The sequence below is a fragment of the Diabrotica undecimpunctata genome, chromosome 1 (genome assembly GCF_040954645.1).
Source record: "Diabrotica undecimpunctata isolate CICGRU chromosome 1, icDiaUnde3, whole genome shotgun sequence".
Taxonomy (NCBI): Eukaryota; Metazoa; Arthropoda; class Insecta; order Coleoptera; family Chrysomelidae; genus Diabrotica; species Diabrotica undecimpunctata.
In genome coordinates this window covers 84234164-84253328 of record NC_092803.1, presented here as the reverse complement: position 1 = coordinate 84253328, position 19165 = coordinate 84234164, and the positions used below count along the sequence as shown (strand labels likewise).

At 32.9% G+C, this 19165-nt stretch overlaps 1 protein-coding gene across 5 annotated transcripts in view; it reads right to left on the bottom strand.

Annotated features, from left to right (window-relative positions):
• Positions 1–19165, bottom strand: part of LOC140450957 (ephrin type-A receptor 4a-like) — a 132279-nt gene that overhangs the window by 50361 nt on the left and 62753 nt on the right. For 4 of the 5 annotated variants that reach the window (XR_011952025.1, XM_072544669.1, XM_072544665.1 and 1 more), the window contains exons 4-5: positions 16806–16877; positions 9406–9641 (exon numbers count right to left, since the gene is read on the bottom strand). Coding sequence is in view for 4 of the 5 variants with exons in the window: in XM_072544669.1 (XP_072400770.1) it covers positions 9406–9641; positions 16806–16877 (308 nt within the window). In the remaining variant the exon portion in view is untranslated. The remainder of the gene's footprint in view (positions 1–9405; positions 9642–16805; positions 16878–19165) is intronic. The other variant, XM_072544660.1, reaches the window with a different exon arrangement.

Genomic DNA, 19165 nt, shown 5'->3' with positions numbered 1-19165 from the left:
CGTACAAATTTTCTAGTGATAGAATCGTGAACGTAGATGAAAGCGGAGTGAACTGTTACGATGACTCATAAAACTGTAAACATATTATTTCTAATTATATTCTATTCTAGTAAGTTCGCCGCTTAGCTGAAAAACCTGTTTGCCAACCTGACTTTTCGAGAGGATCGCCGTCCGAATTCGAAGGGATTCTCGATAAACTGTATTTTATATTTAAGGCGGGAATTTTGTTGAAAACAGTTAGTTCTAGTTCTAGTTTTGAATATCGAGTCTGAAAAATAACATCGCGTTGAGTTTTTAAAATGTAACGCGCGTATTGTAATAAATGTGAATAAATTATATAATTATTAGTGTGAAATAAATTAGTTATACTGTACAAATAAAGACTTTAAATAAACTTGTAAGTGTTATAAATGTAGAACCTTTGATAATAATTAAAGACAATAAATTAGATTATTAAAAATACTACAGTGGTGTCAGAAAAAAAGTGGAATAGTAAATAAATAGTGAAAATGACTACGATTAATGAGCTCACAGTTACGAATTTAAGAAGACATCTAGAGGATAGAGAATTAGCATCTACCGGAAAAAAGGCTGATATAGTCCAACGACTAAAGAACGCTTTGGAGAAAGAGGGTTTGGATAAGGAAACTTATATATTTGAAGATAAAAATGCTACTGTTATCTCGTCGATTTAGAAAGTTTCTTCTGATGTGGCCAAACTTTCTGGTGATGTGGCCAAAGTTTCTGGTGATGTGGCCAAAGTTTCTGGTGACATCGCATCATTAGAGAACAAAGTTTCTGGCGATATTTCGAAAGTTTCCGGCGACATCGCTTCTTTACAAAACAAAGTTTCTAACGAGATTTCTTCTCTGGAAAGCAAAGTTTCTGATAACATCTCTAAAGTCACTTCTGAGATGTCTGCCCTCGACGATAGAATATCTTCGATAAAAAACCAAGTTGCTGTCGATATGTCGACCTTCGAAGAAAAGATGAAAGATGGAAGAAACAGGGACGGCAGAGAGAAGAAACAATCCAATTACTTCTTCTTCTTCTCGTAGCACTACAACCCGGGGTGGGTTTTGGCTGACTCCACAACTTGCTTCCATCTTGAACGGTCGTCCATAATAGTTGGATCAGTGGGCAGCCCCATTTTTTTCTCTCAAAACATCTAAGTTTTCTTTTAGTTTCTTTGGTCAGGGTCCACGTCTCACACCCATACATGAGCACCGGTCTAATCACCGTTTAATATATTCTAATCTTTGATGTTCGTGTTAGGCTTTTAGATTTAATAGTATTGTGGAGGCTGTACATACATCTGTTTTCTGCGTGAATTCTTCCTTTAATCTCTTCCACGATATCGTTATTGCAATCCAATTACAGTAGAGACAAAAGAAGACGAGACGAAATGTAAGTTTGAAACCCGGCCGAAATTTGAAGGAAGTGGAGGTTCTGTTCATGTTAAAGTCCCAACTTTCGACGGAAAATCGTCGTGGAACAACTACATGAAACAGTTCGAATCAGCTACAAGAGCGAATGGATGGTCTGAAAAAGAAAAGGCTGTAAACCTGACTATCGCTCTTCGAGGAGATGCCTTAGATGTGCTTCAGACCATAGCCGTAGAGAAGGATGATTTCGAACAACTTAAGAGGTTAAATATGCGATATGGCCACGAACATTTGGACCATGTATATCAGTCGCAGCTTAAAAATCGAAGACAAAAGAGAGATGAGGCTCTTCAAGAATATGAGGTAGATATTGCCAGATTAGTACGATATGTTTATGCAACAGCTCAGCAAGACATGATGGAAAAATTGGTCGTTCAAACATTTATTGATGGTCTTCGTGATCATGAAATGCAGAAAACACTACGATCAGCTCGTCACAAGACGCTGGTTGATGTCTTATCCGCCGCCCTCGAATACGAGTCAGCTACGCAGGCCTCTGGCAGGTACAGTTAAGTTAGGACTGTAAAAGAGGAAGGAGATGAAGATAAACTTGACCAGCTTGTTAATATGATGAAAAGTATGGCATACAAGAAAACGACGACCATAAGATGCTGGACTTGTGGCGAAATAGGACACGTACGAAGTTCATGTAATCACCCTAGGTACGACGCAAATCAAGAAAATCACCATCAGGAAAACTAGAACGGGTCGGCCTTAGGGGGGGCAGCTTAATTCGTCTCTAAATCAGATGGAGAAAAGGAAATTAAGGGAATTTCTTCGGCAGCATCGTGATATTTTTGTACTGAAAGGAGGAAAGACGGGAAGAACTACCGTTGTAAAACATAAAATTGATACTGGTAATGCTAAGCTAATTCGTCAAACAGCTCGATGATTACCACAGGCGAAAAGAGATGAAGCTGAAACAATTGTTCAGGAAATGAAGAAAGACGGGGTGATAGAACCTTCTACGAGCCCATGGGTCTCTCCGGTGGTCCTGGTTAAGAAGAAAGACGGAACGACGAGGTTCTGTGTGGATTACCGTTTGCTGAACAACGTTACCAAGAAAGATAGTTATCCTCTGCCTCGGATCGACGATACATTGGACACATTGGTTGGAAGTAAATTGTTTTCTACTTTGGATTTCAAGTCTGGATACTGGCAGGTAGAAATGAACCAGATAAAGAGAAGACAGCCTTCACCACAGGATCTGGATTGTGGCAATTTAACGTTATGCCATTTGGACGCTGTAATGCTCCTGCGACATTTGAGAGGCTTATGGAAAATGTGTTGAGAGGATTATCGTGTAAAACATGCCTGGTTTATCTAGATGACATAATCGTCTTGGGGGAGACATTTGAAGATCATCTGAAGAATTTAGAAAACGTTTTTAATCGACTTAAAGCTGCCCAATTGATGCTAAACCCCAAGAAGTGCCAGCTATTTCAAGGTAAAGTCAATTATCTGGGTCATATAGTCAGTAAAGAAGGAGTGGCCGTGGATAAAAGAAAAATCGATTCCATTAAGGAATGGCCAGAACCAACGGACAAACATCAAGTGAGAAGTTTTCTTGGACAATGTACTTACTACCGGAGGTTTATTAAGAAGTTTGCAGATATCGCTAAGCCATTAACGCGACTTACAGAGGAGGCAAGAGATTACCGCTGGGATACAGACTGCCAAAATGCCTTTGAGGCCTTGAAAAAGCATTTAATCACAGCACCAATTTTAGGATATCCACTGCCAGAAGGAGAGTTCATCTTAGATAAAGACGCAAGTAATATGGGAATCGAAGCAGTGCTATCTTAGATTCAAGGAGGACAGGAACGAGTCCTTGGATATTTTAGTAGTTCTTTCAAAACCTGAGCGGAATTATTGCGTCACGAGAAGAAAACGTCTAGCAGTAGTGAGATCAGTAGAGCACTTTTACCAATACCTCTACGGAAGAAAGTTTTTAATCCGAACCGACCATGCCGCCCTTAAATGGTTGATGCAGTTTAAGAATCCAGAGGGTCAGATAGGCAGATGGATCGAACGACTCCAAGAATACGATTTCAAGATTGAGCACCGGGCTGGAGTTAGCAACAGAAACGCTGATTCTCCAGAAGGCCATACCCAGCAGAGTGTTCCCACTGCATCAAAACCGAATCCAAGGAAGCAGCAGTGCTAAGAACAAAGATGGTCAACGACGATTGGACGCCTACTAAGATAAGGAAAGAACAAAGGGAGAGATCCAGTTATACAGAAAATTCGAAAATGGAAAGAGAAAAACCGTCGACCACCTTGGCAAGAAATATCAAACCTATGCTCAGTAGTTAAGACATATTGGGCCCAGTGGGACTCATCTATCATGGAAGATAGCTTGCTCAAACGAGAACTGGAAAATGGTGACGGTTCAGAGAAGAGAAGACCATTGGTGATCCCAAAGAGCAGAATAGCCGAAGTACTTCGTCAGTTATACGACAGTCCATCAGGAGAGCATTTCGGTGTAAAGAAAATCATTCAGAGAATTCGGGAACGGTTTTATTGGATGAACAGTTCCGAAGACGTAAAGGACTGGTGTAAGAAATGTATTATTTGTGCTACGAGTAACGGGTCTCACCGCAAAAGGAGAGTTGAGACAATATAATGTTGGAAGCCCATTTAAAAGAATAGCTTTGGACATCGCTGGGCCATTTCCAGAAAGTGAAAATGGAGGCAAGTACATGTTGGTAGTAATGGATTACTTCACTAAGTGGGTCGAGATTTACGCACTTCCAGACCAGAAGGCCGCCACCACTGCAGATAACTTGATCCAAGAATATATCAGCCGATATTTGGAGTGCCTTTGGAGATCCATAGTGACCAAGGAAGGAACTTCGAAAGCGATCTATTCCAAGGAATATGTGATAGACTAGGCATGAAAAAAACAAGAACTACAGCGTATCATCCGCAATCGGATGGTATGGTAGAACGGATGAATAGGGCAGTTGGCAAGTATTTGACAAAGATGATGTCCGATCATCAGCAAGACTGGGATCAATATCTTCCGTTCTTTACAATGGCCTACAGATCTGCTGTTAATGAATCAACAGGCCAGACACCAGCCAGAGTCCTATTCGGACGCGACTACCTTGTGATCTAGAGTTTGGGTGTCGACCTGGAGAGGATGTAGCAGGTGAAGATTATGTGATCGAATTACGAAGAAGAATGGAAGATGTACACGAGTTGGTCCATTTCCATCTTCAGATCGCTAGCGACCAAATTAAGAAACGGTACGATACGCAAGCCAAAAAGGGGTGCTTTAAGAAGAACGGGTGCTTTAAGATTGATTGCCAATATGATTTCCAACATCCGAAACGGATAGGAACCAGAAGAAGAGGAAGAAGACATAACCCTAAGAAGCGAAAAGGTTGTTCTCCCAAGTTGCAACAGTTTTGGGAAGGTCCATACCTCATTATGGAGAAGATCAACGATGTCATCTACCGAATAAGCAAGATACCGAGGGGAAAGCCGATGATAGTACACCATAACCGGCTGGAGTCTTTCAAAGGTGACCACGACGTAGATAAAGAAGTGGAAGTAAACCAAGTCCAAGATGTGTCTGACCTCACGTTTGAGGAATTCATGGGGGCCTATGGAGGTACCGATAAAGCACGACATGGTGTTACCACTGAAGAAAAGCAAGATCTACTCGCGCTTCCCGATGACAACTCACTGGCACTTACCATCCCATCCAGTATCAAAGACGCACCAGGGTTTCTACCTGGTAACAAAAGACACTGCCCGTGACCAACCTACCTACCGAGATGTATGAAGAAGCCTTACTTCAATTGAGAGAGCACGTACTAGAGTCCGACGTGCAAAAGTTAGACATGCCAAAGTTAGAGTGCCGCCAATTAGATTGGAGGGTTATCCGACGTATGGTGGAGAGACCTTTAAAGACTCCGAAGTGCGGAGAGAAAACCGTCCCTTGTCATTTTTATACAACTGAAAGTTGTAAAAGAGGGTCCAGTTGCCGATACCAGCATACCGTTCCAGTTCCAGTCTCGACAAGGTTCCAGGAGGAACCATCTTTTAAGAGGAGGGCAATGTTACGATGATTCATAAAACTGTAAACATATTATTTCTAATTCTATTCTATTCTAGTAAGTTCGCCGCTCAGCTGAAAAACCTGTTTGCCAATCTGACTTTTCGAGAGGGTCGCCGTCCGAATTCGAAGGGATTCTCAATTAACTGTATTTTATATTTAAGGAGAGAATTTTGTTGAAAACAGTTAGTTCTAGTTCTAGTTTTGAATATTGAGTCTGGAAAATAACATCGCGTTGAGTTTTTAAAATGTAACGCGCGTATTGTAATAAATGTAAATAAATTATATAATTATTAGATAATTATATATATAAGACAATAAATTAGATTAATAAAAATAAGCAAGTGGTACAATCAGCTGAAGCATAGAGAGGTGAGCAAGTGACATTTGTTGGAATAATCATTACCAATGGAAATGTTATTCCACCTGTTTAGATCTTCTCACGAGTGTCATTTAAAGAGTCATTCCTGACTGGAGCTCCAGAAGGCAGCATTGGTATTGATTCTCCAAGTGATTAGATGACCAACGAGGGATTCCTCGAAGTTGTAAAGCATATTAAAAAAAACATGCATGCTTCTAAGGAAAACCCTGCGTTAATACTTCTGGATAACCATAATACACATGCAATGTTAGATGTTATATTGTATTGCAGGGAAAATGGTTTAGTACTCTTAACGCTTCCTCCACACACAACACATCGTTTGCAGCCTCTAGATGTGTGTATTCGGCCATTTTAAGAGTTATCGTCGTGCAGCATTCAACTTATGGATGTCTACACATCCAGGAAAAGCTATAACAATTTATGAAATTGCACATCTAACAGCTCCAGCCTTTTACGAAGCATTTAATAAGAAAACATTATTTCTGGTTGCTATACTTTAATAAAAATATTTTTCCTTCGAAAGATTTCGTAGGAGCTGAAGTTACGGAAGTCAGTGAGGTATAGCAGCGAGATACCACAACTGATGATTGTCTAAATTGCAGTACAGTCTCTAATTCCGAAATGCCTTCTACATCATCATAGGCAAATGTTCAACCACAAGTCAACAATAATTGTCAACCTGTTTTAACTACCGAAAAATAAAGTTCCAAAATTGTAATTATTTTCGATGTAAAACTTACTCCGGAACAAATTCATCCATACCCAAAGGCCGTAAGAATAAGTTCTAAGAAAGGAAGAAAAAAACTTCAATCATTCTAACACATACACCAGAAAAAATAAATTAGAAAATGAAATAAAAGAAACGGAGGAAAAAGAGAAACGGGGTCAGGAAAGAAATACTAGCAATATAGAAAAGAAAAAATCCAAATGCCATATTCGCAAAGTTTTTGATGAGAAGACACCAGAAAGCGAAATTGAGAATTATTGCGAAGAGTCAGATGATAGTCTTATGGAAGTTGAGACTGAAGATGGTAAAGATTTTGGATTGAATCTTACGAATATCCATAAAAAGGATTTTGTTCTTATTAAATTTGCTACAAAAAAAAGACTCAAATTCTTTGTTGGTCAGATCGGAAAGCAACTAGAAGAGTCAGAATTTTTAGTAATTTTTTTAAAAATGACGCCGCGACAATATTTTGTGTTTCCAGATCAGAAGGATGAGAGTCATATTTCTCAAAACGATATTATGAGAAAATTGTCAGCACCCGAAAAAAAAATTGGAACAGCAAGAACCAGCTCTTTTTTAGGGTTACCGTTAATTTTCATGGTTATAATAAGAACTAATTCAATTTATTATGTTAAATAAATATTAAAAATTGCACTTATAAAAAAATATTATTTTATTTCCATTAAAACCTATGTCCATATGTGCCCCGTAGAAAATATTGTCTTGTCCACATGTGCCTCCCTTAGGGTAGATATGGACTAATTACATTTACTTGGAATTTAATGCACGTGCCCTAAATAATTTAATTTAAGCCAAATTTAAATATACACAAAAACTCACAAATATGTAAATCTTACATTTAAGAAACCGATACTTTACAATGAATCTCATTTTGCGGTATAATTTTTTTTTAATTTGTCCACAAGTGCCTCCCTCACCCCTACCGGAAAAGACTTTTGACTGGTAAAGGTTTGACTAGCTCTAGAAATAGGAGAAGACTACTCCACTAAAACATATTTTACTGAATAGCGGTTTTCCATTCTATCAGTAAACTTTACTACAAATACTAGTTATACAAATCAGAAAATACTTACACCTATATTTAAAATTCACGCAAATATTACCATAAATTTAAACAATTCTTCATTAAAAACTCAACAATAAACAAATTTAATATACTCCAATGATCCCAAAATTATTCAACTCACATATATACTTGCAACATCAATAACTAATTCCAACTATTTAATAATTATAAAACGTCCAACGAACAACCTTAATATCAACCAATAAAAACTTTAATTCCTAAAATTAACTATTCTCGAACAAAAATGTTACCAAACTATATTAAGTTTTATTAATCGACTACAAATAAATATATTCTAGACTAAACCAATAATCACTTTACAATCGTATAAAAGACAATATGTATAAGAAAAATTAACAAAATGAAAAAATTATTTGAACTTAGTGCAACCATCAAAAATAATAATACGAAATAAGGAAATCTGTATAAAAAACTATTATAAAATCCAAGACTGTTAAAATCAATTAGTGTGTAATTAGCCAACAAAAATAGTCGGAGCGACAAAAAACTACAAGATCTGGCCGCACGTTGGGCGCCAAAAACAAACTATATGCTAAAAACTTTATTTATAATAAATATTGTAGTTATAGGCGCACAAAACAAAAATCGAACAATATCAAACTATATAGACACTATAGCCTTCTCTGGGATTAGTAAAGAACGCATAAGATATAAGTTATAATTCATACAATTAAAAATAAAACATATATATTATTAAAAAAAATTAGCAAAAACAATATTGTACAAAATTAATTAATTTTAGAGAAAAAAATTAAAAAACATAAAAAATTAACCTTGAACGGTTAAGCTAAGATTTTAAGTCCTAGAGTACTCTGTACAAAATTAATGAAACTATTAAACAATTTTGTTAAATTATAATGATAAAGGAAAACAAAAAAATATAACTATTTAAAATGAAAGTATGATGGAAAGGAAGATATTAAATTGTCTCTCAAAAAAACTAAATTAAAGAAGATGAAGAAACACTATTGGAGTCTATTCCATATAATTAGAAACTAACTGGAAATCCACGTAATTGATAGTTTAAAAAAGGTTATGGCTTATCCAGTTGCCATACAACTTCGATAAAATCCATGTAGAAGACACACGTGGTTGTATTTTGCTCCATAAAAAAAGCAAATATTTGATACTATCCATATACTCAGCTTAATTGAATAACTTAATCTCAAAACAATCCATTAACGTAATTCTCAAAAGAATCCAAAATAACGTTCTCTAATAATATTGCCGATTGACCGCAGTACGATCTGACTGATCGCTTCAAACGACGACAAAGACAAATACTGAAAAATGTCTCAATCTTAAACTCAATCTCTCTGAAATCTGAGTATCAATACACCGAACTAAAAAATATGTTCGATTAGTGATTTATACGTGGACGTATAGACCTTTAACATAATTTAAGGCGTTAATCCTTTTAAGGTGTAGTACGTATAATGTATACTGATGATAATAAAAAATACTTAAAGAGAATATAAAAAAATGTTAGATGAAACGGTGTAGGTAGGTTCTTGACGAAAAAGTTCTAAACCTTATCACAAAAACACAATATTTATACTTTTCGTTTCAAAATGAAGTTAATATTACGAATAAGATAAAAACTTTGATGACAAAATTATTTTAAAAAGTAATTGTTTTTGAGTATGTAGAATTAGTAAAGTTAAGTTATATTCTTACTTCCAAAAATTTATCTAATCTTCCGTTTTCCATAAACTCCATAACGATTTCCATCGAATCTGTAACAAACGACACTATTTTGATGATGTTTTTGTGATCTAATTGACTTAAAATTGTTGCCTCAGATTTTAAGAATTTTTCCTTTCCCGGTAAAGATTTTTTTATGATAACCTTATTTGTAGATCCATCGGCTTTTTCAAGTGTTCCTATGTATATACGTCCGAAACCCCCTTGAGCTGTAAAGTAAAAAAAATCATTAATTAGTATGTAAGTCACAGTGCAGGTAACTTAACTATTTAAATATCATTTGCAGACATTTATTATTATAATAGTACATAAAATCTAGCTAAGATCTAGACAAATCCGCCATAGACTTATCAAAGATAACACGATTGCCCCATATATCGAGGAAATATTTAGGTTATTCTCAGATTGTGTTGGTAGTTTTATAGAAGCGGAAATAAATAAATTTATTGCTTTAAATATGTCAGACATAAATACAATATATATATATATATATATATATATATATATATATATATATATATATATATATATATATATATATATATATATATATCTTATCTAAAAGGCTATAATGACTGGTCACACCATTGCTCCAGTAATGTAACGAACCATCTTGGAAATAAATACAAACTACCATATTTCAATCATATTTTGTTCTTGAAACGATACGTTTAATTAATAATACTGTATTAATTACATATTAATATAATTAATAATTAATTTTAATAATATTTTTAAGGTAGAATTTAATACAAAATAATTTAAAGCTTTGTTAGTTTAGATATAAAATCCTAACGCCATCTGAACAAACAAATAATCTAAATTAATTAATTTTAATACATTAATTTTAATTAATTAATTAAAGGTAAAATCAATGACGTAAAATATATATTACTATATGTCACTGGATTAAGATAAACATACACTTAACTATAAAAAATAAAATGACATTTGACAAACGTCAACGCTTTACCAAAATAAAATAAAACAAAAACTAAATAAGATTAAATAAAATTAAATCAAGTTAAACAAAATTATGTAGAACTAAACAACTTTTGAAGCATTTTGTGGTGGGGGTAGAATAGTTCGTCGGATCGTGACGTATGATACATCACTACAAAGAAGAGAAGGTAGCGAATATGTTGAGACAGAAAAAACAGACATTGCGGCATTGCTAACAGGGCATTATCTCATATCTCCTTTGTGTTGGGTCCGATTGGAGCATGTGATACGTTAAATGAAAGGGAAGGATATCACGAATATATTAAGATAGACAAAAACAAACACAGCGATTACCAAAAGGGCACTACACAGTATCTGTTGCAGATAAGATAAAAACAGATTTACTATAAGACAAATTTTAATTTCTTGACTTAAAAAATGCCTCTGGCTGAATACAAACTGATCGAATCCTATCATGCGACATAGCAAATTAAAGAAGAGGACATAACGAATATATTCAGATACAAAAAAAAACAAGGCGACTACCAAAAGGGCCCTACACAGTAGCTTTATTATTAAGGAACGTATAGCAACATACGAGATATCATAGGGCACTATAGATAAAAATAAATTTACCATAGGAGAAATTTTGATTTATTGACTTAAAGAAGACCTCTGACTGAATACAAAATAAACAACTAATCGTATCCTAACATGTCAAATAAACAGATAAGGCAACTAATAAAAGGATACTACACAGTATCTTTTTGATTTACAGACTTACAGACGGCTTCAGACTGAGTATAAAATATACAACTGGTCGAATCCTAATATGCAACATAGCAAATAAAAGGAGAGGATATAACGAATGTATTTAGATAGAAAAAACAAACAAAGCGACTACCAAGAGGGTGCTACAATTGTCTTCGTTATTATTAAACGTGTAGCGAACGTATAACATACGACATATCTCATGACACTATGGATAAAATAGACATATTTGATTTATATATAAAGCATAAGGTAAATATAAGGTAAATTTGCTTTATTGACCTGAAAAAGGCCTCTGACTGACTGACAAAATTAGCATATGACATAATAAATCAAACGACAAGAGACGTATAGTACATATAATTATATATATATATATATATATATATATATATATATATATATATATATATATATATATATATATATCATCATTCAATCTTCGCTTATCCACTGCTGGACATAGATCTCCCTCATAATTTTCCATCTATTTCGATCTTTTGCCTCTTGCATCCAATTCCTATGACAACGTTTTTGATCGTCAGTCCTACGTGTTGGTGGACGACCTCTGCTTTGGTAGACATCATATCTTGGTCTCCATTCCAGTATCCGCTTTGTCCATCTATTATCTGTCATCCGAGCCACGTGACCTGCCCAGTTCCATTTCAGTGTTGCTACTCTCTCTACTGCATCAGCCACTCCTGTTCTTTGTCGTAGCTGGCGATTTGGGATCTTGTAGTAAAACGCCCAACATAGCACGCTCCATCGCCCTTTGACACACACGGATCTTTTGAACTGTTCTCCTTGTCATGGTCAACGGTTCCGCACCGTATATATATATATATATATATATATATATATATATATATATATATATATATATATATATATATATATATATATATATATATATATATATATATATATATATATATATATATTACGTTTCATTTTATCAATCAAAGATAGAATAAAAATTTTATTTGGTTATAGATCGCGGGCCCATAAATTTGTAACGCCCTGTATATCGATTTGTAAATATTTGTTATAAATTAGTTTTAAGCAGTCGGTTTTATACATAATGACTTTTACCCTAATGGACTGAAAAACATTAGTAAATATTTAAATATGAATAGACAATTGTTTCCCGGTATTTATAGATATTATATTTTAAAAGTCTTTTGTTTTGTTTCGCTTTAAAGGCAAAAGCCACGAGGTAGTTTTTGTATTTAGAAAGTATAAGATAAAACCGTCATCATTTTCAAAGAAATTTGTGTAGAAGCGATGCTTGGGTTTTTCGGATGTAAAATGAGAGGCGGGATATAGTAATTTTCTGATTGGTTGACGAGTTTGGAATGGGGATAAAAGAGAGTGAATGTTTAAAAGTTTGGATTAGAACAGAACTATGTGATGGGCAGCCGAAAGAAGTAAGTGAAGTTTTGTGTATTCAGTTAAGAAGCAAGTACCAGTTTGTCAATAGTTAAAAGTGGGTGGCTGTAAGGTGGAAAGAGAGATAGGTCAAAGTTGAGAAGTCGAATACCTCCTTGATTCTATAAAGTCCAAGTGAGTAAGTCACAATAACTATAACTATTGCGACACCAAGTAAAAAAAATTCTTGGGTCTTTTGGTTCCATGACCATGGAATTTATTTGATAAATCTTCATATTATTTCTTTTGATAATAAAAGATATTTGTATTTGTTTATTTATGTTATTTCTATTTATTTCCTTTTCCTATTTTATCCCGATAAGGAACAACTAAGAGATACTCTAAGCCACGAGAAAAGATAAGTATAACCAAAGCTGATTTATTTTTTTGTATAATAAAAAGGCACCCTGAGATTATTTTTTTTATGTATGATTTTGCGACACAGATAATTAATTAAAGAGATTAAATAAATAAAACGGTTAATAAAAAAGTAAGAAAAAGCAGATCATAATAATATATATATATATATATATATATATATATATATATATATATATATATATATATATATATATATTTTAAATATATATATATACAATATATATATATATATATATATATATATATATATATATATATATATTATAAGAAAAAAGAAGTACTTGTGACTCGTTTGGAAAAAATATATAACTGTTTTGGATGGGTTGGAGTCAATAAAAGGGCTATTGGTTAACTATTTTTTTATATCTCGAGCTTTCAATTGTGTTTACAATTATTATCAAGAGCTAAAAAAGACAAAATATCTTACAAGGTTGAACTAGAAAGAAAAAACAATTTTTGTTAACTTACCAAATAAAAATTAGTTTAGTAAATAAAAATTGCTGCTAATACATCTTAAAAATAAAAAATATAAAAATGTCCTAATCTAATAAATGCTTCTCTGAAAATTTTTTAATATAATTTTGAAAACATTTTTTTAATACAAAAACAATTGAATTTATAAATAAGTTAAAATAGCAACCAATTACAAATAAGCCTCAATGTCATAAATGCCAACTTAAAATTTTTATTTTTGACAATTATATTGCCAAAAATAAAATTTCGTTTAAACATTCTTTTTTGTTTAGTAACAAAAAAGAAGAAGATTTATTCACCGTTGACAGATGTCTGAAAAAATGTTACAGATATATGAAGAATTAAATATGACATTTTACAAGTTTTATATATAAATCATAAAGAAAGAATATAATTATAAATTTTGCTTAGATTTTGAATTTCTGATCTTTTGTTTAAATTATTATCACTTTTGCTAATACAAACCATTTCCAAAAAAGTCCTTTTAAATTTATTACTTTCACTACATAAAATTTTAATGTTATCAAAATCCATAATATGGTCTTTATCGATTACATGCTCTGCCAAAGCAGAAGATGGTTTTTTAATTCTGCAATCACTTTTGTGAGAAATAATGCGATTTGAAAGATTTCTTCCGGTCTCACCAACATATTCAGTCTCACACTGAGTACAACTAATGCTGTATACTAAATTCGTTTTTTCAAATTTGTCTATAGGATATTTAGTTTTGGAATATAAAGATGAAATAGTTTTGATGTTCTTTGTTGCTATTTTTATAAATAACCTTTAGTGTTTGTATTAATTTAGGTGTTAATGATGGTATAAAAGTTAAGTGTTAAGTTATTTATATTACCAATATTAGAAAAAAGCATCCTATGTAGCATATCTGGAGGATAAGAGTTTTCAATTAGAATATTTTTTAATAATTGAAGATCTTCTTGTAGATAATCTGGATGAATGGATTTAAAACTTTCTCATCCAGATTATCTACAAGAAGATCTTTCAATTATTAAAAAATATTCTAATTGAAAACTCTTATCCTCCAGATATGCTACATAGGATGCTTTTTTCTAATATTGGTAATATAAATAACTTAACACCATTTTTTGGTATCCATTTTTACCTTGGAACAAAATATAATATACAAAATTTTTCAAAGTAAGCATAACATTGGAAAATAATTAGTAAAGTTTAACACAAACTAATAATTAACTTGAATACAACCTAATATCACACAAATAGCAGTCTCTTTATCACATTTTTAAATTGTTCTAAGGACTAGAAAAATCCAGTCCAGGAAAGTCCAGATCACTTTGGTATCTATTATATAGTCTCACCATATGAGTAAGAAGCTTGAAGTATTCATAATTAAATTGATGAAATGGTAGATGAAAGAACGAAGTATGCCTAGTTCCATGAAGGGTGTTAAGACCTAAACGATTTAAAAGTTCAGGACAATTTATCAAATTATTAGCAATTTTGTAAACGAATATTAGGCAAAAATAATCTTTTCGCCGATTTATAGAAACCATTTTTAAGTGATCAGGTATCATACTATAACTGTATGGGACAGAGAGGTCATGAAAAGCACTACGGTAATGATAGTGTTTACCAAATTTATGCTGAACACGATCAAGCTTGTCTATAGATGTTTGATAGTAAGGTCCCCATACAACTATTGCATATTCTAGTCTGGAGCGAATGAGACTATTAAAAAGAATTGGTAAAACAAAACATGAAAATTGAGAAGTGTTTCTAGTTATAAACCCCAATTGTTTAACTGCACTGTTTACTGTGAACTCTAGATGCTTACGAAATGTTAATTTACAATCAAAATAAACACCTACCTTAACACAGTCCTGCCTAGACAGCTGAGTGTTATCAATGCTATAATCGTATTTTAAAATTGTTTGCTTCCTGTGAAAAGTAATAACACAACACTCATCAATGTTCAATTTTAATTCATTTAGTTTGCACCAATCGCTAAATCTGCTGAGATCCTCTTGTAGCTGAATTTGATCATACTGCCAATAACCACTTTATAAATTTTTTTATCATCAGCAAAGTTAAGAAATTTTTAATACTTAATGACTTTCTCAACATCATTAACAAAGAGGACAAAAAGTAGAGAACCACAATGTGACCTCTGTGGTACTCCAGCGAGGACGTCGACAGATTGAGACAACACACCATTTATCTTAATTCTCTGGGTGTTACCCACAAGAAAACTATCACAATCAAGCCATTTGCCAGCTATACCAATAGTTCCTAATTTACTGATTAAATAACGATGATTAACTTTATCGAATGCCTTTGAGAAGTCAGTATAGAAGCTGTCCACTTGGTACTTCCTCTCAAAGGCACCCAATATATCATCTTGGTAGACCAAGAAGTTTGACACTGTGCTCCTCCCCCTTTGAAAGCCATGCTGTTGGGGTATTATTATATTATTTGTTAGTTTTGATAAGTGAGAAGTCACTAGCTTGTCGAGAAGTTTTGGGATTGCTAACTGTATACAAATTCCTCGGTATTTTTCAATATCTTTCTTTTTACCTGACTTAAAAATGGGTACAATATAACTGTTCTTCCAGAAAGAAGGGAACTCACCAGTCATAAGAGATAAATTATAAAGATATTTTAGGGGCATAGTAAGAGAGCATAGACGGTGCTCTAATAATACCGGTGGGATTCCATCAGGTCCCGAGGAGAATTTGTTTGGAAGTTTTCTTAATTCATCAAACACTGATATGGTGTCAACTTGAATTAGGTTTACAGGGTCAATGTGTCTGACACAGTTTTCAAAATCTGGATTGGGAGCACCTTTATCATTCTCATGTACACTAGAGAAGAACTCAGCAAAAAGGTTATCAATTTCGATATTGCCTTGTGCCCTTCTGTCACCTAGATACATTTCTTGGGGGGTAACTCGAAGATTTACGAAGTCTGCCAATGTATCCCAAAATTCCCTGGGGTTATTACTAAAAATTTTTTCAAGAGACGAAAAATGTTGTTTCTGTCAAAGTGTATGTTCAACACAGATCAACTTGTATACCAAGTTATTTTTTCAAAAAATTAATAATTTTTTTGACCATTCTAAATAGTAATTAATATCGACAGACTATATGTAAATCGAGTAATGATACCAAATTTTTATTTAATGTTAAGATGTTTTTAATATCTGAAAGATGGAACAATCTAAATCGTAAACATTTTTTTTATCATTACATTTTATGTTATAAAAATAATTCAACAAACATATGATTGGGATGATTTCAACCAACCAATTGTTACTTTATAGCAGTTCAAAAAAATATTTTATTTCATATTGCATACTAATATTCTACCTCTTATATGAACAATTAAAACAAATAACTTACCCAAGCATGTTAGTTTCGCAACTGTATTTGTGGTACGAGTAAATTTAAGAAGTTCCTTTGTTAAAAAGCGTTCTAAAAAAAATAAATAAATTTTATTTTTATATTTAAATACCATAGATACGCTGTTTCCAAAAGGTATTTCCAAAAGTGTCCAGAATATAATAGAAAACATAGTAACTGACTCATTAATTAATTTGGCATAATTAGAATAAAAATATTCTATACAAATTGGTAATTTTTAACACAACGATGTGACGGCAATTCGGCTGATGTATTTAATAAACTCAATCGAGTTACCAAATTCATTCACAGAAAAATTGCCAATACGTTCACAGTGAAGGAAAAAAGTCACTTATAAAAGAATAAAAGAAATTTAGTATCTGGACCACACCTTTCAAATAAAAAAATTGCAAATATTTTATCCCCTTTAATAAATTTCTTAAAGAAAATTATTTAAAATTAAAAAAAATTATCAATACTAACTGTGAATTTGGTACATATTCATGATGTACCAAATTCAGTTCATCATCTCTGATTCACGTTTGCATCAATGTCCTGATTTGCATCAGTGTCCAAGTTTTAGATCGGTCTGCAGTTGAGATGCGTATTATTATTCTACTTGCCTTTGTCTCGAGTTATACCTAAAGGCGAAACTGGGTTTATAGCTTATGTTCTAACTGAAAAACAAATTCAGATCTAGACTAGATGTCGCTCCAGATCCATCTGGTTCGTATACGGTTAATTAGTAGAAGGATGAAAAAATTTTATTCTTCAAATTAAATATACTTATTTAAAATAATTATTTGATGTTAAACATAACACAATCTTCTTTGTGTGTCTCATCATTTAAGGAAATTGGAGATCATCACGGCCCATTTTACTCTGTCTGCAGCAGTTTTGAAGAGTTCTATTGTTGTTTTTTCACTCCACTGCTATAAATTTTTCAACCAGGATGTGCCCGGTCCTCTTTTTTCTTCCACTGTCCCTTGTATATCTAATCGCATTAACTCTATTTTTCATTTTTTAATATATGATATGTGTTGTGTCCATGAAATTTTCCACATTTTTCGATAATACTTATCCAGGCTTCAACTCTATATAAAATGATAGAGAATACGTAGCATCTCAATAATCTAATTCTATAGTTCAATTGCATAATACTGCTTTCATTTTATTGAAAGCACTTCTGGCCATCTCGGTCCCATTGTTCATTTAGCTCACATCAAAAGTAATTGTATCTGGGTACTTTCTCTAAAGCTTTTCCTTTAACGTAAATTGTCTTCAATCTTGTTCTTACGGACAATCATGATTTTTGTTTTTTTTTGTGTTCAGCAGAGAAGGTAGTACATATATTTGCCGTACTCCTCTTCTTGTAGGTACCTTTTTAAATTTTTGTTAGTCTACTCGTTTGATGGCTTGCTGATATCGGTATAAATTTGTAATGATTCTTACTTCCCGATCATATATTTCTGTGTTTCGTAATATGCTTGCAAGCCTACTGTGTTTTATATTGTCGAAGGCTTTCTCAAAGTCAACTAGACATAAGAATACGTCACATTTGACACTTCGGTTCCATTTTCTAAATGTTTGTATTGTAAATAAGACCTCTCCAGAGCTAAAGCCTTTTATAAATTCTAGTCGGTTGCCGGTTATTCTATCCCCTAGTTTTTTGTAGGCACGTTCATGTATCACTCGCAAGAAGATTTTTAAAACATGGTTCATCAAGCCGATCGTTTATTCTTCACATTTCATTGCGTTGGGTTTTTTGGGTATTGAGATTATTTTAGATATTAGCCATTCTTTCGGAATTTCCTTCGTATCTCAAAATTTCATTGAATAATTCTACTAGTATATCAATGTGGTTCTATGTTAGTAGTCTTAAGATTTCTGAAGGTATTTCATCCGGTCCCATGGTTTTATCATATTTTATACGTTTTAGTGCTTTTCCTTTTTCCCTTTGGTAATTGTAGGTCCATTTCTACCTCTTGGTTCTGTTGTCTCCATTCTTTCGTCTTCTGATAGCTCTTTTATATATTCTTCCCCTCTATTTGTTTTCTCTGCACTTTCAATTATTATTTTGTTGTGTTTCTTCATTACATTTCCAATACCTTGTGTATATTTCTTTAGTTTCCTGTATATGTTAAAGCTGTCATGTTCTTCTTCTAATCTTTTTCGCCATATTTTTCTGATAGCCACAATTCCTTCGCTCCTTTGATTTTTGGATTTATTGTTTTATTTGCGTTTTTGTATTGTTCCTAGTTTTTATTCTTATATTTTCTTACTTCCTATATCAATGACTTTATTTCTTGTGTTGCCAATTGTTTGATTTTAGGGGATATATCTCCTAAGTTGTTGTTGTA